Raw genomic sequence first — 21150 nt, forward strand, 5'->3', positions numbered from 1 at the left:
GTTGGTACATAACGACACATGCACCCCCATGTTCTTCACAGCATTATTTACAGTGGCCATGACGTAGAAACAACCAAAGTGTCCCTCGATAGAGGGTTGGATAACGAAGATGTGGTACATACATACAGTGGAATACTACTCAGCCATAAGAAACAATGACATATTGCCAATTACAACATCATGGATGGAACTTGAGAACATTATACTGAGTGAAATAAGTAAATCAGAAAAAGCTAAGAACTATATGGTTTCACACATAGGTGGATGTAAAACTGAGATTCGTGGACAGAGATAAAAGTGAGGTGGTTTTCAGGGAGAGGCGGATGTGGGTAAGGGGATTAGGGATAGGGAGAAAAGAAGGCCAAACATACGGTGATGGAAAATGATTTGACTTTGAGTGATGGGTATACAGCACAGTCAATAGTTCAAATGCTATAGAAATGTTGACCTGAAACCAGTGAACTCTTATTGATCAATGTCACCCTGTTAAATTTCATTTTCTAAATAAAATTTAAAAAAATAACAAATAAAAATAAATAAAATTGGTGCCCCTATAGAAGGGACCTTGGATAGCACCGTCACCCCTTCTCAATGTACGGACACTTGAGAGCATGCTGCCTATGATCCAGGCAGTGGGCCCTTCTCAGATGCCTAATGCGTCTGATCTGTGATCCTACACTTCACAGTTTGAGAACTGTATACATTTCCGCAGTCTGTTAGCCACTCAGTCTATAACACTTTGTTGTAGCAACGGCACAGACTAGATATAGACAGACACCCGTGGCAGCTCAGAGAAATTGCTGGGTGAGACTAGCATATATTTATCTAACTGAAACCTTCATGAAGATACGGAGCATTTCTGTCATTCTAGAAAGTACCACCCACAATGCCCTTCCGCCTCAGTCCCAGGGCTCTCAGCCTGCCATGCTGTGTGCGGGTGGGAGGAGTTGGGTGGTGCCCCAATGCACTGACTCTTACGGTGCCTACCAAGCTTCTGTACATACTCATAAATACGTGTCACATCATTTGGTGTTTGCTCTTAGAACAAATTCCAGAGAATGTAAATGGTTGTTTAAAGAACTACTGGTCACAAGTTATGCTTGTTTGACTGGGCAGCGAGCCCACGGAGTACCTCGTGCTACCATTTCAGAAGTGGAACCAGCAGCATTTTTCTGAAAGCCACAACTGGAAATGATGTAAGCATCCATCAGCTGGCGAATGGATGAACAAAATGTGGTGTGTACGCCTACAATGCAATAATATGTAATAATTGAGAACAGACAGTCATATTTAATTAAGACAATAAAGTTTATTAATTCAAAAATTACTCCTCCATAAAAATGTCTTATCAACGCCAATGTAAACCAAAGTTTTGCAGCCAAATATCAGCTGGGAGAACTCGCCACCAGCATACCAGCATTACAAAAAATATACGAGAAGATCTTCAGATTAAAGGAAAAGGATAGTAAAGGAGAAATGGAGGGAGATGGTGGAAGGGGATCTTGCAGTTATGACATAAATAAGAACTAAGGATGTAATGTGCACCTTCATGACTGTAGCTAACAGTGCTGCACAGGATGTAGCAAATTGTCAAGAGAGTAAAGCCAGATTTGTCATCACAGAGAGAAATATTTTTTCTTTTTTACTTTCTTTATGTTTTTGCATCTGTCTGATAATATAAATGCTGCCTGAACTTATCATAGTAATGACTTCATAACACATGAAAATAAAATCATCATGCTGAGCGTCTTAAACTTACACCCTGGTGTATGAGCATACATTTTCAATAAACCTGGAGAAAAGAAAACTGAAAGTATAAGTAACTTGAATGCATACACAAAAGTAAAGAGCAGTTGAGCACGTTAGTATGTGGATAAATAATAAAGAGTGCTGACTGCAATTTAGAAAATCGCTGTAAAATTGACTGTTTATAAAAATAATCTATTATGGGATGTATAGAAATATATTATGGGGTTGAACTGTAAGCTTTTCAGAAGCACATTTAAGAAAAGCACACAGAAAGGAAATAATACATAGAGCTTATTCAAATTAGTACTAACATTGTTATCTATCTCCTTGCATGTCCTCCATCGCTGAGCGAGAACCATCAGGAGAGTCCTGTAACCAGAGGTGAAGGGCGTCTCTGAGAGGACAAGGACAGAGTCATCCAGCACCTCCTTGCTCCACTGAGCTGTGCGGAGTGGGCATCGGGACACAGTGGTTACATGGATCCTCATCCACCTGCCAGGGCCCTGGAGCCCAGACCTCAGCACCACCTTGAGGACGGGGCTCAGTCACTCCTCACGGACTTCTCCCCTGGGAGCCCCTAACCTATGGGGGAAACAAGATATGAAATGAGGAACTAGTTCAGCACAGGAAGAAAAAGAGATGTGTGAAGTCACCAAGGTGTCTCCAAATTTAAGAGACCCTGAGAAACTTTTTCACCTGGTGTAGTAGATCCAGGTGAGGCCATAGGTGAGGAGGAAGCCAGTCCCCATGAGGGCTCCCCTGAGCACGGTGAGGGTCAGGGGCCAGAAGTCCTGCTGCTCCTCACAGACCTGGGGGCAGGTATGGAAAACACCTGGGGGAGAGAGAGAGAGAGGTAGAGGTATGAGTTTCCTTAGGTCCTGATAAATGCTCCCTCAGCACAGAGGTGTCCTGCTAGCACTCACCCTGCACAGCGAGGCTCAGGGAGACGTGGTAGGAGATCTGTGGGTGCTGAGCTCGGCAGGTGAACTCCCCTCCATCTGCCAAGACCACCTGGGGCAGCTCCAGGACCCCGGGATCCAAGGCCTTGGAGGGGCTCAGTGTCACGCTCCCCCGAGACCAGCTCAGCCTGGCAGGAGGGTTGCCATCTGTTTCACAGACCAAGCGCAGGGACTGTCCCTCCTGGACTCGCAGGGAGGTGGCATTGCCCAGGACCTCGGGGACTAGGGGGACGGAGAGAGCTGGAAGGGCAGGGCTGGGAGGCCCTTACCGTGTCTGCCCACCCACAGACTAAGGAATAAAACAGTGTGAATGATCAAGCTCCAAGCAAGGGATAGTAAGGGTCATGACCCATGTCATGAGGTGAGGTAAGGACAGGCAGCCTGCTGTCCCCAGGCAGGGACAAGGGCTTCTGAGAAAGAGTGTGATCTCCAGACATGGGGAATACCACCTAGATGGAAACCCTGATGTGTGATATTGCACAGAGGTGCTGACACATGGAGGTCTGACCGTTGGAGGCTCACACACAGGTGATGTTCTCAGCCTCTCCCCAGAGGGGTGAGGGAGCCATGGTGCATACTCAGCAGGGTAGAATAGGGTCACAACTGGCTTACGTAGAGTTCTTTGTGGGGCTCAAATTGTAACGGGCTGGATGGGGACACACAGGAAGCTGTGGTCATAGTGGAGGCTCCTCCAGGTTCAGGTCGCCTTCCTGTCCAGGTGAGAGAGTTCTGAGGCCCAAGCAAAGGGGCGAGGGGTGTGGCCGTGAAGTGCTGGGGGTTTGATTTTTGAAACGGTTCAGGAAGTCACATTTGCCAACAAAGTGAGCCATGGAGAGAGCTGGGTGAACACAGAATGGCTAATGTGACTCTCAGGACATTGAGTCAGGTTCCTGAGGCAGGATGCCCCCCCACGAGGGGGCGCGGAGGGCACTCGCGTGATCAGGACAGCACAGAGTCAGTGGGTCTTCAGGGCAGAGGCAGGATGGAAACACCAGGGTGGATGAGCTCACCCGAGGGACTGGGCAGGAAGTGGCTGGTAACCGGGTACCGGCTGTGGGCTCATCTCCTCGTAGGAGACGGAGCTGGCACAGTCAGGGAGAGGGGAGGAGTGAGGAACAAATGTCCCAGGAATGTGAGGGAGATAGGAGGTCAGGGTCAGGGAGCAACCAGAGGTGACAGAGAAGGGTCAACTAGGAATTCATGAGGCCTAGAGAGTCCCAGCAGGGGACAGGTCGGGGGCAGGACAGACTCGGAATGTCATGCGTGTTCATTCTGCTCTACTATACAACATGGGCCACATCCGACCCCAGACCTCAATTCACCCAGGGCCTCTCCCACCTGTGCTGTTTCCCCAGAACACATGGACGGTCACATTCCGTGGAGCATCTAGAAGAGAAGTGAGTGATCAGCCACCTGCAGTGTGATGGGCTGGTCGTGAGCATGGAGGTGGGTCTGGGTGTTCTCTCTACCTTCACCTCAGCCACACCTCCAGGGACACTCCCCATGTATTCTCCACCCAGGGTCGGCCCCCTCCCCAACAGCTGATGCTTTCAGGATCCAAGCGTCCTGACCGGCCACTCACAGGACACATTGAGTTGGATGGTCTTCTCCCAGATCTCCCCGCCTTGCAAGGTCACCCGACAGGTGAGGTTGGCATCATGGTCCTGCGGCATTGGTGTGAGGGTGACCACTGAGGAGTTGGGAGTCTGTGGACCCAGGGAGGTGAAGTTGACCCCGACCCAGGAGAAGACCGGTGGTGTCTCCCACTCACAGGCCCACGGCACCGTGCAGGTAACGTTGTTGGGGTGGCCAGCTTCTAGGGTGTCATGGAAATCTATGTCAGGTGTCCGTGTCAGAGCTGTTGAAGAGAGAGACAGAGACCCGGGCACTAGAGGTGGGGGCTCTTAGTGTGCCCCTAACAGCAGCCTTTTCCTCTGGCTTTCTCCAGCATCCTTTTGCCCTTGGACACCTGAATCCATCCCAGAAAGAGAAGAAGGGGTTCCCCGTCAGTCACGAAGCCCACAGGACCCATCCACGTGTCCTCTCCTTGACCCCGTTCCTTACCTGTCACATGCACAGAGACTTGGGTCTTTCTAAAATCATATCTTGCATAGGACCCTCTCTCCACCCTAAAGAAGTATGTCCCTGTGTCCCTTCTCTGTGCGTCTCTGATGTACAGGGAGCAGCTGTAGGTCTGGGGGTTCCCGAGGAGCTGGAATCGGCCCTTGGTCTCCTTCTGCACCCTACGACCTGGGTTATTTGTGGCCACTGGGTCATCCTGGTTTGTAATGGCATGTTTCCGGAACCAGTAGCCAAAAGCTGGGGTGGAGTCAGTCCAGTTTTTTGTGGGGTAGGAGACGTTGCAGGGCACGTAGACACACAGGCCCTCCTGCACTGTCACGGACCCCTGCACCTGCAGCTGGAATCCTGGAACCTGAGCAAGACACCCTGCGGGGAAAGAAATGTTAGCCACAGCCCGTTCCCAGCCCACACGCTCTCCCCTCGGGCACTCACCTGCCCACAGCAGGGGCAGCAGCAGCGGTAGCATCTCTGGAGAGTTTCTGGAGTCCTGTGGGTGAAAAATTAAAACAAGGCAGCGGGAGGGGTGCTGAGGGGAGCAGGACTCATGGAATCTAGAAATCCACATGGGACCTCCCCATCCACGAAAGGGAAACTCAGAGATGAAGCTTATTCCCTCTGTGCACAGAGCAGATGGACACTTCAAAGCCCAGAGACCCTGGAGATTTGTCCACAGATTAGCTCAGGGTCTTCCCTACAGCACCAGAGCAGGATCAAGACTTCTGAGGACATCTGATGATGTGACATAGGCGTCTCTTAAGATCCTCATGTCCAAGGGTTTGTTTGTTTTTTTGAGCACTAGTTTTTATAGCCAGGAACTTTAAACACTCAGAGGTCACAGCCACATCCAGACTCCCAAGTTGTTGTCCCTGCAAGGTATAAGATTCGTTCTGGTCTGTGTGAGAATTGTGGGAAGAAGATACAAAGGGTCTTAGCTGGAATGAAGGAAGCCTCTATCCACCATCGATCCATCCAACCATTCATCCATCCATATATACATCCATCTGTCCATCCAACCATTCACCCATCCATGCATACATCATCCATCCATCCATCCATCCATCCATCCATCCATCCTTTTATCCATCCATCCATCCATCCATCCATCCATCAATCCATCCATGCACCCATTCATCCTTCAATCTACCCATCCATCCATCCATCTATCCATCCATCCATCAAACACTCAGTGAGCATCTCAGTGCTGGATGGCGGGAGACAAGCATGGACGTACCTGGTCATGCTGTGAGATGCTCCCCACGTCGTGGTGTCAAACTTTCCTCTCAAATACAGCACCGTCAAGCTATAGAGCTGTAGTCCCGGGTGAATTAAGCATATATCCTATTAAAATGCTGGGTATGTTCTGTAAATATGAATGTGTATTTTTTTCTTTTTTGTAATCTAGCTTAAAAAGAAAAAAAAATCTTTTCAAGTTGCAAAACTGAAAACTCTAGACCCACTAATCAACAACCTCCCATTTTCCTGGTCAAAATGAAGGTAACTTCAACACAGGCATCTTAGGACCTAATGACAGAGCTCTCACACTCTGTGTGATCCTGAGACCCCAGAAAGGTGTCTGTCTTTACAACGCAGCTCTGTGGCTGTCACAGCCCCACCTCTTGTCATTCTCTTCCGCTCTGTAAAAAGGCTTCCTGCTTCTTCTTCTGCGTCTCTGTATCCGTTGGTCACTCTCCAGTAGATGCCAAAGTATAATCGTTTCTATTTTCCAATAAATCTTTCTGGATGACAGAACACCTGGTCAACACCCTCCACCTTCCAACCACTGGCAACCACCATTCTTCTTTCTGTCTCTGGGAGTCTGACTACTTTCCATACCTCATATATGTGGAATCATATAATACTTGTCTTTGCTTTGACTTGTTTCTTTTACTGACCACGTGTCTTCAAGGTTAATCCATGTGTTAGCAAGTGACAGAATTCCCTTCCTTTGTAACTCTGAATGATATTCTATGGCTGTATGTACCACTGTTTCTCCATTCCAACACTTGCACCTGTGTTGCCTGCCCCCTTGTGGCTGCTGTGAATAATGCTGCTCTGAATATGAGTATCTTTGAGAGTCCTTACTCTCAATTTGTAGAAGATATACCCAGAAGAGGGATGGCTAGATTGTATATTTTTTCAACTCTTAATGTTTTGAGGAACAGCCATAATTTTATGATCCCTCCTTTATTCCCCCCTCACTTCTGTCCTCACCATTCAGTAGCTGCACACAGTAACATCTGCAGTCTGGGCCCCTCTCCTGATTTTCAGACACTCACTCCCACCTCTCAGATATCAAGTGACAACTCAGAATACACGTCACCCTCAAAACCCTCCTTCCTGAACCCCACACACAGCACAGTCCCCCCATCCAGGTGTCAGGAAAATACTCCGGCATCATCTCTACCCCTCTCTGTTCCTCACTCCCCACTTCCACTAGAATACTCGGTGGCCTCAAACTGCAGAACACACCCTCCTGCCTGCACCGTGTCTCTGGTCCCGGGCGCCATCACGTCCTGCCTGGACCAGCCCGTCCTGCCTCACGGCTGCTCCTTTCTGTTGTCCTGGGCTCGCTGTGGATGATTGTGGACATAGAAGCCATTACGATCTTGATCAAACGAGGCTCTAATCCTGTGTCTGCTCTCCTCAAGGGCTCTAGAGCCTTCCATGGTTCGCAATGGCCTTCCACGGACCCGCAGCGCCCACCCAGCTGCTCCCCCTCCCGTGTCTTTCTGAGCTGTCTGTCACGTGGGCCCCCAGTCTCCCAGGCACCACTCCTGCTTCTGCCTCAGGGCGGCTGCACTCAGGGTTCCCCTTCTCTTCTTTCCTCAGGAACTTGCTCTTAACCCCACAGCCTGCTTCCTCCTTGTCTTCAAACGTTGTTTTATTCTCACTTCCTCACACACTCAGATGCAGAAATCCCACCTAATGTGTCACACGCCCCTTTTCTTGTGTGATTGTCCACCCAACACGGATTAATATGTCGCACACTCTAATTTTATTCATGATTTCTTATTTTCACCCTTGTCTCCATAGTGACAGCACTTTCCAGAATTCAGTACTTCTCAATCCATATGTTTTATTGTGACAAAATATCCATAAAATAAAACTTTCCTTTCTTAATATTTTATAGGGCACAATTCAGTGGCACCAGTTACTTTCATAATGTTGTACAATCCTCACCACTGTCTGTTTCCAGAATATGTCATCATTCCAAGCAGCAAGTCTGCAGAGTTTCACAATAACGCCCCACTCCCTTTCCCCTAGTCCCGGGCAACCACCATTCTACTTTTGGTCTCGATGAATTTGCTTATTCTTAGCTCACATAAGCAGAATCATACAACATTCGTCCTTCTGTGTCTGGCTTCTTTCAATCTAGCGTCTTGTCTTGAGTTCCTCCATGTTCAAGCAGGTGTCAGAATGTCATTCCTCCCCTTTTACGGCTAAAGGATGTTCCATTGTACGTATGTGTCTCCTTTGGCTCATCCGTTTGTGTGTGGGTGGACACTGGGCTTGGTTCCACCGCTGCTTCGAATAACGTTGCTGTGAACTGTGGAGTGCAAGTCAGGTGAATTTGGGAATCCACTTTCTTTAGTATGCACCAGGGATCAGCTTGGTCACATGGTAATTCTCAGCTCAACCATTGGAGGAAATTCCAAAATATTTTTCTAAAGGTCCCACCATTTTTTATTTCCAAAAGCAATGTACAAAGCAACCAATTTGTAAACATCTTTGTTGGCACTTATTATTTTCATTTTTTTCAAATATATAGGATATGTCCTAATCATGTAAAATATTATTTAATTTAATTTTGAATGGTATTTCTCTAATAAATAATGTTTTTAAAATTTTTTTAAATGTATTTCTTTTAAGAGGAGAGAGGGAAAGAGAGAGAAGGGAGGAGGAACACTAAACATGAGCTCCCATATGTGCCTTGACCAGGCAAGCCCAGGGATTTGAACCTGCGACTTTAGCATTCCAGATCGACACTTAATCCACTGTGCCACCAGCGGTCATGCTTTAATATTATCGACCATTATTTATGTGCTTTTTGATCACTTGTATACTTTCTTCGCAGAAGCGTCTTTTCAAGTCTTTAGATAGTACATACTTTTAAAATTGAATTCACTGATGCATCTCTGGAGTCTACAACAATGCTGACACATAGCAGGTGTTCAGTAACTCTAGCTAAGTGAGTCTATGAGTAAACAACTGAGTATCACAACTGAGAACTATACAATGACACACACATGCACAATGGCTTGACTGAGAGTGAGGGAAGATGAACACATGATATTTAGGAATGGGGAGGAAAGGGTATATCAGCTTAGACACTGCACATGCAATGTCTGAGAGCCACAGAGGCCCTGACCCTGCTCACTGTGGAGATGGTGTGCTATTCAGAGTCATGGCAGAGTGCGGTGGAGAGTCCGGCTGGGTTCAGACCATGTTAAACCCTCAACCCCAGCCTGTGGTCTTTCCACCTGGGTTTCTGGTTGTGGAGAGCAATGGACAGTATTTATATTTGGCTAGAGGTGGACAATATGTTTTAGGAACCACAATGGGAGGACTGTATTGAGGACAGAGATGGAGGCAGGAGCTTGATGTGTACAGAGACACAGGAAGACAGGAGAGCAGAGCAATGATCAGTGTTCGATGGGGAGGAGACAGAAAACAAGATGAGCTCTCATTAGGCAGAAGGTTGGACTAGTCCTTGTGGTTTATTGGCTTGGGGAGAAGAGGAGAGGACAAAGTGTAGAGCCACACTACCTTTTGGCCTTAGAGAAAGGGGTCCCGTGTCACCACTGTGTTGGAGACCCCAGCAGAGATGTGGGTTTGAGAGGAAGATGGCAGCTCAATTGCAGCAACGCTGAGTGGACAATCTGGAGGGAAGCTACCAGGGGAAGGCGTCTGTAGGATGTTGGCCGGTGGAAGCTTGTATCACTCACCTGAGGGGCCAACCAGGGACAATGTTTGCATCCTCCACATCTTTTGCAGTCCTGGCTGACTTCTTCCTACAGGACCTCACTCTGAAAAAATACACCAAGGTCGTAAAAGCTCATAAGATTGGGACGCAGCAGGCAGCAGACCCTTTTTTCTGTTCAGGGATTAGAAGAGCCTTAGGTGGAAGATGGCTGGTCTGGCTCCACAGACATCCCTGCACATTTGCTGGGCAGTGCACTTAAGACAGCTGCCCATGTGCAATCCTCAATTATCAACCCGTCAGCCCCATTCATACACCATACTGGTTCTGGCACTCCACCACACGCCCCTGTTATTTCCAAGCTTCCCCATGCCCCGTGGTAATGCTCACATGAAGACGGTGAGGCAGACGAGGAGGAGCAGGGTCTTGACAGCTGCTTCCCCCATGGCCACCAGCACCACCCCTGCCATTGGTCCTAAGAGATGGATAGATGTGACTACAGATATAAATAGAGCCCTAAGGACTATGAAAATCTCCTGACCACTGAGCAAAAGGGTGGTGGCATATGAATAACTTTATTGTAGCTTTTATTTCAGAAAAACATTTAATTCTTCTCACTCAAAAAATGTTTGCAAGAATGGTAATTTTAACAAAAAAAAGGGTAAAAGACCTGTACTCAGAAAGTTATAGAATCCTCTAAGAAGCTGAGAAAGATACAAATAAGTGGAACTAAATAATATGTTCATGAAGGAAAAATCAACAGTATTAAGATATTTATACTACTCAAACCAATCCATAGATTCAACATTATTATCAAAATGTCAATGGCATATTTCACAGAAATAGAACTAACATTTCAAAAATATATATGGAACCAAAAAATTGACACCGAGTAGCAACAGCAATTGTGAGAACAATAAAAAAGTTTGGAAGACTCATGCTACCTGAGAATAAACTACACTACAAGGCCATAGTTATCCATATAACATGGTACTGTCATAAAAATGACATATAGATTAATGGAACAAAATATAGCACCCAGAAACAAACCCATGCCTTTATGGTTAATTAATATCTGACTAAGAAGGCTAAAATATACAATAAGGTAAAGACCATCTATTCGATAAATGACATTGGGAAAATTGGACAGGTGTGTGGAAAAAAATTAAAACTAGACCACCTTTTACACCATTCAAAAAATAAATTTAAAATGAATTAAAGACTTAAATATTAGACTTAAAATGATAAACATCCTGGATGAAACCATACACAGTAAAATCTGAAACATTTCTAACAATATTTTTTGTCGTATATCTCCTTAGGAAATGGAAAAAAATAAAATATGAGTCCATATCAAATGAAAATATTTTGCAAAGCAGATGAAAATGATATGGAAAGATATCAATAAAATGAGAATATAACCACCTGAACAGGAGAACATATTTGCTAAAGAGATATCTGTTAAAGGGTTAATATCTAAAATTTATAAAGAAAGTATACAACTCAACACCAAAAGAAATCCAATTAATAAATAGGCATAATACCTGAATAGACACATATTCAAAGAGGACACACAGTCAATAAACATATGAAAAGTTGTTCAAAATCAATAAATTTTTTATATTTTTAATTGTATTATTCATTTTTATTTTTAGTTCTTTTTTGTTAGAGCTCTTAAATACCACTCTCAAAAAACAGCAAGGAAGAAGAAATTGAATGCAATTGTTACACAAAAAAGAGACATAGTTCAGAAAAAAAATAAAATACTTCCAGAAAAGAATCTCAATCACTTGGAGTTAAATGGTAGACAATTCAAAATTGAACTTCTGAAAATAGGTAATGAGATGCAAGGAAACACTGTTAGGTAATTTAATGAACTCAGAAAACAAATTAATGAACAAAATGGGTACTTCATACTTCATGAAGGAGATGGAAACTTTAAAAAAGAACAAAATGGAACTGAAGAACTCAATATATGAATTGGAAAATGAGATAGCAAGTTTAACTACTAGAACATGACAGATAGAAAAAAGAATCTGTGACATTGAAGACAGGCAACTGCAGGTGCTACAGAGAAAAGAAGAAAGAGACTCACTAATTTAAAAATATGATAGAGCTCTTCAAGAATTGTCTGTCTCCATGAGAAACAGCAATATAAGAATAATGGGCATATCAGAAGAAGAAGAGAGGAAGATGGAAATGGAGAGCCTATTCTATTGAATAATTGATGAGAACTTCCCTAAAGTTAGATCCCTAAATACTTGAACCAAATAGAACACCAAGTTACATCAACCCAAACAGACCTACTACAAGGTACATTGTAATAAAAATGACAATAATTCAAAACAAAGAAAGAATCCTCACGGCTGCTAGGAAAAAGAAGAACATAACATACAAAGAAAGGTCCATTAGGTTATCATCAGACTTCTCAGCAGAAACTCTACAAACCAGACAGTGGACCCAAACATTAAGAGTACTGAAAGAAAGGAATAAACAGCCAAGAACACTATGTCTATCAAAGTTATCCCTCAAATATGAAGGAAAAATAAAAACCTTTTCAGACATGCAGAAGCTGAAGAATTTTATCACCAGAAAACCACTGCAATAAATACTTAAGAGAGTTATTCAACCAGATACAAAGAACAAAATAAATCAAAACTGCAAGTAAAAGCTCCAACAAGGTCACAAGGAAAACAAGGATAATCTCTGGAACAATAACATAAAAAGGGACAGAATAAAGATCTTCAGTAGCAAAGGAGGATGGAGTGAAGAAGCACTCAGAACACAAAGGATTCTTGTACATACAAAATTTTTTCTTTTAATAACCTAATGGTAACCACCCACAAGAAAGCTACTAGTAGAACACATAGCTCAAAAAAGGAAGAAACAGAGGGAAGAAATTAGGAATACCACCAAACAAAAAGAACTGTCAGAAACACAAAAGAGAAGAACCAAAGGAGACACAGAACTATGAGAAAACAAAACATAAAATGGCTATAGGAAATCCTCAAGTGTCAATAATTACCCTAAATATAAATGGACTCAACTCATCAATAGAGGCAAAGAGTAGCAGATTGGATCAAAAAGCAATACCCAGCCATACACTGCTTTCAAGAGACACATCTAGGCCTGACCTGTGGTGGCGCAGTGGATAAAGCATCGACCTGGAAATGCTGGGGTCGCTGGTTCGAAACCCTGGGCTTGCCTGGTCAAGGCGCATATGGGAGTTGATGCTTCCAGCTCCTCCCCCCTTCTCTCTCTCTGTCTCTCTCTCTCTCCTCTCTAAAAATGAATAAATAAAATAAAATAAGAGACACATCTAAGCTGCAAGGGCAAAGGTAGACTCAAAGTGAAAGGTTAGAAAGCAATTTTCTAAGCAAATAGTACCCAAAGAAAGTCAGGTGTAGCCATATTCATATCTCACAATGCTGACTTTGAGAGAACAAAGGTAACAAGAAACAAAGATGAACATTTCATAATGATAAAGGGGACACTGTATCAAGAAGACATAACACTTCTTAATATATATAAATCAGTTCAGGGAACACAAAAATACATAAGATATCTATTAAATTATTTAAAACTAGAAAAGACAAAAACACAATCATATTTGGAAAACTCAGCACACCATTGACAGTTCAGATAGATCATTCAAATAAAAAATAAAAGAAGAAACATCAGCCTTAATGATACACTAGACCAAATAAACATAATAGACATTTACAGAACGTTTAACCCCATACCATCAGGTAATACCTTCTTTTCCAGTCAGTGTATAGGGAACATTCTCAAGAATAGACCATACATTGGGCCACAAAATTAACATCAACAAATGCAGAAAGATTGAAATTATACCAAGCATATTTTATGACCATAAGACTTTGAAATAAGAATTCAACTAGAGAAAAGAGATAAAGAAACCCACAAAAACATGTAAATTAAACAATATACTCCTAAAAATTGACTGGGTCAAACAAGAAATAAAAGCAGAGATCAAAAGATATATACAGACAAATGAGAATAATGATATGACCTTTCAAAATTTGGGAATTCAGCAATAGCAGTAATAAGAGTGAAGTTTATATCATTACAGGCTTATATCAAGAAACAAGAAAGATCTCAGGTAAACAACCTAACATCACATCGTAAAGAAATAGAAAAAGAAGAACAAAGATAACTGAGAGTCAGTAGAAGAAAAGAAATAATAAAAATAAAAACAAAACTAAATGAAAGGGAGAACAAAAAAACTATAGAAAAATTAATAGAACAAAGAGCTGGTTTTTTAAAAGGACCTACAAATTTGACAAACCCCTGGCTAGACTTAAGGAAAAATCAGAAATTACTCATATAAACAAAATCTAAAATAAAAGAGAAAAATACCCTCCACCAAAGTTAACAATTTAGAAGAAATGGATAAGTTCCTAGAACTATACAATCTTCCCAGACTGAGTCACAAAGAAGTGGAAAAGCTAAATATATACATAAGCAGGAAGTAATTGAAACAACTATCAAAAACCTCCCAAAATAAAACTTTAGGACAAGATGGCTACTCTAATGAATTATACCAAAAATTCAAAGAAAATTTGCTACCTATCTTTCTCAAAGTCTTCCAAAAATAAAAATAAGAGGAAGCAACAATCTCTAACACATTATATGAGCCAACATAACCCTGATACAAAAACCTGCCAAGGACAACACACACACACACACACACACACACACACACACACACACACACACACACACCTTCAGATCAATATATCTAACAAATATAGATGCAAAATATCTAATAAATACAGATGCAAAAATCTTAAACAAAATACTAACAAATTGAATACAACAATACGTTAAAAAAATAATCAAGATCAAGTGGGATTCATTCCAGAAGCACAAGGATGGTTCAAAATACAAAAATTGATCAACACAATACAACACATCAACAAAACAAAGGACAAAAATCATATGATCTCATCAAATGATGCAGAAAAGGCATGTGATAAGATAGAACATCAATTTATGTGTAAAACACTCAATAAAATTGAAATAGAAGTAAAGTACCTCAACATAATAAGGGGCATATATGACAAACCATCAGCTAATATCATACTAAATTGTGAAAAAATGAAGGCTTTTCCTCTAAAATCAAAGAACAAGACAAGGTTGCTCACTCTCTCCACTCTCATTCAACATAGTTCTAAAAGTTTTAGCCAGAGCAATAAGGTAAGATAATGAAATAAAAGGACTCTATATCGGGAAAGAAGAAGTAAAGGTATCACTATGTGCAGATGACATGATCCTGTATATAGAAAACCCCAAAGACTTCACTAAAAAACTGTTAGGAATAATAAACCAATAGAGTAACGTCACAGGATACAAAATCAATATACAAAAGTCTATTGTTTTCCTATATGCCAATGGGGAAACATTAGGAAATGTAATCAAAAAGTAATTATTTTAAGAGTACAACAATGAATGGTATTGGGACAACTGGAAAGCCACATTTGAAAGAATGAAACTTGACTACAGTTTGTTTCCCTACACAGAAAGTAATTCAAAATGGAACAAAGATCTAAATATAAGATCTGAAATAATAAAACACATAGAAGAAAACTTAGGTACTAAACTTATGGACCTTGGCTGTAGAGAAGAATTTATGAATTCGATCCAGAAGGAAAGAAAATAAAAGTAACAATAAATGACTAGGTCTATATCAAACTAAAATGCTTCTGCACAGCAAAAGAAACAGGCAACAGAACAAAAAGGCAGCCAACGAAGTGGGAGATGATATTTGCAAACAATAGCTCTGATAAAGGGTTGATATCCAAAATATATAAAGAACTAACAATACTCAGCACAAACAAGTGAACAGTCCAATAGAAACATGGGGAGATGACCTAGACAGACACTTCTCCCAAGAGTACATGCAAATGGCCAGCAGATATATGAAAAGATGATCATCTTCACTAGCTATTTGAGAAACGCAAATCAAAACTACAATGAGATACCACCTCACACCTGTTAGATTGGCTATTATCAACAAGACACATAATAACATGTTGTAAGGACTGTGGAGAAAGAGGAACCTTCATTCTCTTCTGGTAGGAATGTAAACTGGTACAGCCATTGTGGAAGAAAGCATGGTGCTTCCTCAAAAAATTAAGAATAGAACTACCATATGACCCAGCAATCCCTCTTCTCGGTATCTACACTAAAATCTCAAAAACATTGGTATGCAATGACACATACACTGTCATGTTCATCGCATCATTATTTATGGTGGCCAAGACATGAAAACACCAAAGTGTGCTTCAATAGAGGATTGGAGAAAGAAGATGTGGTACATATATACAATGGAATACTACTCAGCCATAAGAAATGATGACCTATTGCCATTTACAACAACATAGACGGACCTTGAGAACATCATACCAAGTGAAATAAGTAAAGCAGGAAAAGCTAAGAAGTATGTGATTTCACACACAGGTGGGATATAAACCTGAGACTCATGGACAGAGATAAAAGTGAAGTGGTTTCCAAGAGAAGGGTGGTGTGGAAAAGGGGTTGGGGGCAAAAAGTAAAGAGGGACAAATATATGGTGATGGAAAATTATTTGATTTTGGTTAATAGATATACAATGTAATCAACAGTTCAAGTGATATAGAAATCTTTACTTGAATCATACATTATCTTATTGATCAATGTCACTCCATTAAAGTTAATTTTCTACACTAGCTCTGAGGAGGGGACCCGTTGCTCCCGGGACTCAGGTTTTCAGAAGAGTCTGAAAAGCTTTCTCTGGAGTTGTCCAGGCTGTCAGCAGGTGGAAGACAGGGAACTCAGGATGTGACAGACAGATGCAGTCATGGGCCAAAGAGGAAACACAAACAGGAGGAGGTAAAACGTCAGAGAGAGGATGGAGGGAGAGGGATGTGAGCTTCCGTGGGATCTGGCCACAGACAGCTGTGGGTGAGCAAAAACCAACTTTAGGGAGTTGAGATTTGGGGGGGAGGGGCTTTCAGTCTGACCTCAGTACCTGACTTCCTCTACACATCTCACTAGTCCCCAGCCGTTTGGAACTCTGAGACCCACTTAGACCCTGGGTCCATCCCAGCCCTGGAGAGAAGATGTCCCATCCTACCTGTGCTGTGTCCTTGGAAGGCGCTGATGGCTGTGTTCTGTGGAGCATCTGGGACAGAAGGAGGTGGCAGCTTCAACATTCATGGTGACAGAGGATTTGGGCACAGGGACTTTCTCCCCAGGACCATGGGAGCAGGTAAGGGGGTTCCCTTCCATGTGGACTTCCAGGACTATGATTTCAGGCTCTGGCCCAGCTCTGCCCTGGCCTCAACCCCTCAGGCACCTTGCTGTCTAACCCAGCACTCACAGGTGACATTGAGCTGGACGGTTTTCTCCACGGTCGCACCAGCTGCAGGAAAATGCACCTGACAGGTGAGGTTGGTGCCGTGGTCCTGGGGCCGTGGGGTGAGGATGATCACTGAGGAGAGGAGGGTCCGGGGACCCAGAGAGGTGAGGGCAGCTGAGGTCCAGGAGAAGATGGGGGGCGTGCCCCACTCACAGGCCCAGGACACGGAGCAGGTCAGGTTACTGGGGCGGCCAGCTTCCAGGGTCCCTGGGATGAGGATGTCGGGGGTGTGGGTCAGGGCTGGAGTGAAGAGAGAGAAGGTTAGGGCCCTTGGTGTGTTGTCAGCCTGCCCCAGTTCATGTCATGGCTGTCCCTCTTTACCCCCAGGGGCCTTCATTTTTCTATTTCGGGTACCCCTCATCCTGGGGTCTTCCCTTGGGGCCCCACCATACCTGTCACTTGCAGAGAGAACATCCTATCTACATATGTGTACCTAATAAAGTGGTTTTCTAATTGAAAGAACTATGTCCCACTGTCCCTCATGTTGACATCCTTGATGGTCAGGGAGCGGTCTCTGGCCTGGAGGTCCCCAAGTAGGAAGGACTGGGTCTGGGTTCTCTCCTGCAGCTTCTGTCTTGGTTTGTTTGTGGCCTCTGGGAGATCATGGCTTATATTTACATGGACTATGTTTAAATCACTAATAAAATGCTCCAAGTTTTCCTCACTTATACCCCCATCCATTGAGGTAGAACTGTCAACAGTCCTGGGAACCAGAACTGAAAGATGATTAGTGAACTGGACACAGGACAATGCAATCCGGCACCTCCTTGCTCCGCAGAGCTGGACGGAGTGGGTACTGGGACACAATGGTCAGATGGATCCTCATCCACCTGCCAGGACCTGGAGCCTGGATCTCAGCACCACCTTGAGGATGGGCCTCAGTCACTCTTTGTGACCTGGACCCCATGGGAGCCTCTGAACCAGCGGGAGAAACAAGTTCTGGAATGAGAGAGCAGGACTGTGGAGATTTTGCTGAAGACATGTGAAGCCACCAGGATGTCTCCACATTCAGGACACCTTGAGAAGGGCCCCTCGCCTGTTGTAACAGATCCATGTGAGGAGAAAGCCAGCCCCAGTGACGTCCTCCTGAACAGGGTGAGGGCCAGGGGTCAGGAACCCTACTGCTCCCCACAGGTGTGAGGGCAGGAACCAGAGGTGCCCAGGGGAGGAAGAGGGGGGTGGGTGGGAAGGTGCATTTCTCTACGTCCACTCCTCTGTCCTGCTCACGGCCCCACTTCACAATGCACGCATCCTGCTAGTACTCATCTCACGCAACTTGGCTCAGGGAGACGTGGTAGTACACCCAGGGCTGCAGAGCTTGGCATGTGAATTGTTCTTCATCTGCCAGACCACCTGGGGCAGCTCCAGGACCCTGGGATCCCAGGCCTTGGAGGGGCTCAGTGTCCCGCTCCCCCGAGACCAGCTCAGCCTGGCAGGAGGGTTGCCATCTGTTTCACAGACCAAGTGCAGGGACTGTCCCTCCTGGACTCGCAGGGAGGTGGCATTGCCCAGGACCTCAGAGACTAAGGGGACGGAGAGAGCCAGAAGGGCAGGGCTGAGTGTCCCTTCCCTCATCTGTGCCCCCCACAGACTCAGGAACGGAAAACTGTCTCTGAGGTAAGCTGCAAACAAGGGGCCGTAGAGGAGAAGGTCTATGAGGTGAGAGGGAAGAAGAAGGGGCAACCAGCTGATCTCACAACGGGGGCAGGGACATTTGAGGAACAGTTGGTTATTTCTAGACCTGAGGAAGACCACTCTGGAGTTGGACCTTATGTATGACATTGTGCAGAGGTGCTGACACATGTAGGTCTGACCACTGGAGGCTCACACATGGGTGATCTCAGCCTCTCCCCTGAGGGCTGAGGGAGCCATGGTGGGTTCTGAGCAGGAATAGAATAGGGTCAGATCTGCAGTATGTAGAGATCTTTGAGTCCCGAATTATGGCAGCCTGGAGGGGGTGACACTCCCGGGCCTCTCCTGTCTGTATTGTTTTCTATGAAGACATGGTCAGATTCTGTGGACCGTCTGGGAGAGAAATAAGTCACTGGCCCCTGCAGTGTGATGGGCTGGTCATGAGCATGGAGGTGGGTCTGGGTTTTCGCTCCATCTTCACCCTAGCCATGCCTCCCTATGTGTCCTCCACCCAGTTCCCACTCTCTAACCCCTCCCAACACACTCTGTCCTCAGAAACCGTCATCCTGACTGAGCACTCACACAAGTCGAGTTGCATGGTCCTCTCTGTGCTCACGTCAGCTCCAGGGAGGGTCACTCTACAGGTGAGGTTGGAGCCGTGGTCCTGGGGCCTTGGGGTGATGGTGACCACTGAGGAGCTGAAAGTACTGGAACCCAAGTTGGTGATGTTGACCCCAATCCAGTGGAATTTTGGGGGCACCCCTGTCTCACAGGCCCATGGCGCCATACACGTAATGTTCTTAGGGTGACCCGATTCTAGGATCCCCTGGAAGTAGATGTCAGGGGTCTGTGTCAGAGCTGGAAGAGTGAGAGACAGAAACCCAAGTCTGAAAGTGTGGGCACTGAGTGTTTCTTTTACAGCAGCCTCTACCACGGGTTGACCTCAGCACCCTGTCCCTCTGAGTCCATCCCACCAAGAGGAGAAAGAGTATGTTTATCAGACCTGCCCTCAGATCCCTCACAGCCCACCCACGTGTCCTCTTCCTGACCCCATTCCTTACCTGTCACATGCACAGAGACCTGGGTCTGTCTGTAATTATATCTCACATAGGACCCTCTCTCCACCCTAAAGAAGTATGTTCCCGTGTCCCTTCTCTGTGCGTCTCTGATGTACAGGGAGCAGTTGTAGGTCTGGGGGTCCCCGAGGAGCTGGAATCGGGCCTTGGTCTCCTCCCGCACCCTACGACCTGGGTTGTTTGTGGCCACTGGGTCATCCTCCCCCGGTTTGGCTTCTCCCCGGAACCAGTAGCCGAGAGCTGGGGTGGAATCAGTCCAGCCTTCCTGGGGGTAGGAGATGTTGCAGGGCACGTAGACACACAGGCCCTCCTGCACTGTCACGGACTCCTGCACCTGCAGCTGGAATCCTGGGTCCTCAGCCAGACCCCCTGCGGGGAAAGAAGTGTCAGTCACAGCCCGTTCCCAGCCCACACGCTCTCCCCTCGGGCACTCACCCGCCCACAGCAGGGGCAGCAGCAGCGGCAGCATGTCTGCAGTGTGTCGGCCCCTGTGGGTGAAAAGGGAAGGAAGGCAGAGGCAGGGGTGCTGGGAGCAGCACGGGACCTCCCCGTCCACAGAAGGGGAACCTCAGATATGAATCTTGTCCACTCCCCCTCTGTACAGAACCATCGGACACCACACACCCCAGAGACCCTGGAGTTTTGCCTAGAAAGTAGCAGACAGCGAGCAGACCCCAAGTTCTGTACCATTTTGGGGTCTTCCCTGTAGCACTGGAGTAAGACCAACACCTCTGAGTACCTCTGAGGATGGGGCATGTGTGTCCAACTAAGGTCTTCCCATGCAAGGGAATTTTCTGAGCATTGATTTTGCACCAGGGAGGTGAATAGACCTGGAGGTCACAGCTCCATCTAGACTACTGGGGAATCGTTTCTGCAAGGTGTAGGATTCTTTCTGGTCTGTGAGAGCATCGGGGGCAGAAGATTCAGAGTCCTGGCTGAGGTGAAGGCAGCCCCCATCCATGTATTCATTCAGTCAGTCATCAAACACTCAGTGAGTATTGATGTGATGGATGGCTGTAGAAAAGGAGGGACGTACCCGGTCAGGCCTGAGATGCTCCCCACGCTGTAGTGTCACATTCCTCCCAAATACAGCACCGTGGAAGTTTTGAGCTGTGGTCGCGGTGAGTTTAGCATGCGTTTTGGTAGCATGCCGGGTATTTTCTATAAACACGGGTGTGCGTTTTTCTTTCTTGTGATCTAATTTTTAAAAAATCATTTTCAAGTTGCAAAACTAAAAACTTCACACCCATGAAACATCAACTCCCTATTTTCCTTCTCTAAATGGAGACCTTAACCCTGACAAGCATC

At 45.1% G+C, this 21150-nt stretch overlaps 1 protein-coding gene across 1 annotated transcript; it reads right to left on the minus strand.

Annotated features, from left to right (window-relative positions):
* Positions 1-1353: 1353 nt before the first annotated feature.
* On the minus strand, positions 1354-20325 carry LOC136398202 (sialic acid-binding Ig-like lectin 12). The gene is made up of 15 exons (XM_066372576.1): positions 20278-20325; positions 19828-20211; positions 19349-19624; positions 17096-17374; positions 16850-16897; positions 10102-10186; positions 9737-9817; positions 8226-8337; positions 5223-5277; positions 4773-5156; positions 4291-4566; positions 4047-4094; positions 2673-2930; positions 2446-2581; positions 1354-2331 (listed from the first exon to the last, which is right to left on the minus strand). The coding sequence occupies exons 1-15, from the start codon at positions 20309-20311 to the stop codon at positions 2295-2297; spliced, it is 2493 nt and encodes an 830-aa protein (XP_066228673.1). The 5' UTR covers positions 20312-20325; the 3' UTR covers positions 1354-2294.
* Positions 20326-21150: the final 825 nt, after the last annotated feature.

The sequence above is a fragment of the Saccopteryx leptura genome, chromosome 3 (assembly GCF_036850995.1).
Source record: "Saccopteryx leptura isolate mSacLep1 chromosome 3, mSacLep1_pri_phased_curated, whole genome shotgun sequence".
Taxonomy (NCBI): Eukaryota; Metazoa; Chordata; class Mammalia; order Chiroptera; family Emballonuridae; genus Saccopteryx; species Saccopteryx leptura.

Coding starts and splice junctions, on each gene's coding strand:
- LOC136398202 (XM_066372576.1), bottom strand. CDS start 20,311: ATGCTGCCGCTGCTGCTGCCCCTGCTGTGGGCGG. Junction 5,278..8,225: donor TGGAACATCCTTTAGCCGTA/AAAGGGGAGGAA, acceptor TTTCACCCACAG/GACTCCAGAAACTCTCCAGA. Junction 2,931..4,046: donor GTTCTGGGGAAACAGCACAG/GTGGGAGAGGCC, acceptor CCGTCCCCCTAG/TCCCCGAGGTCCTGGGCAAT.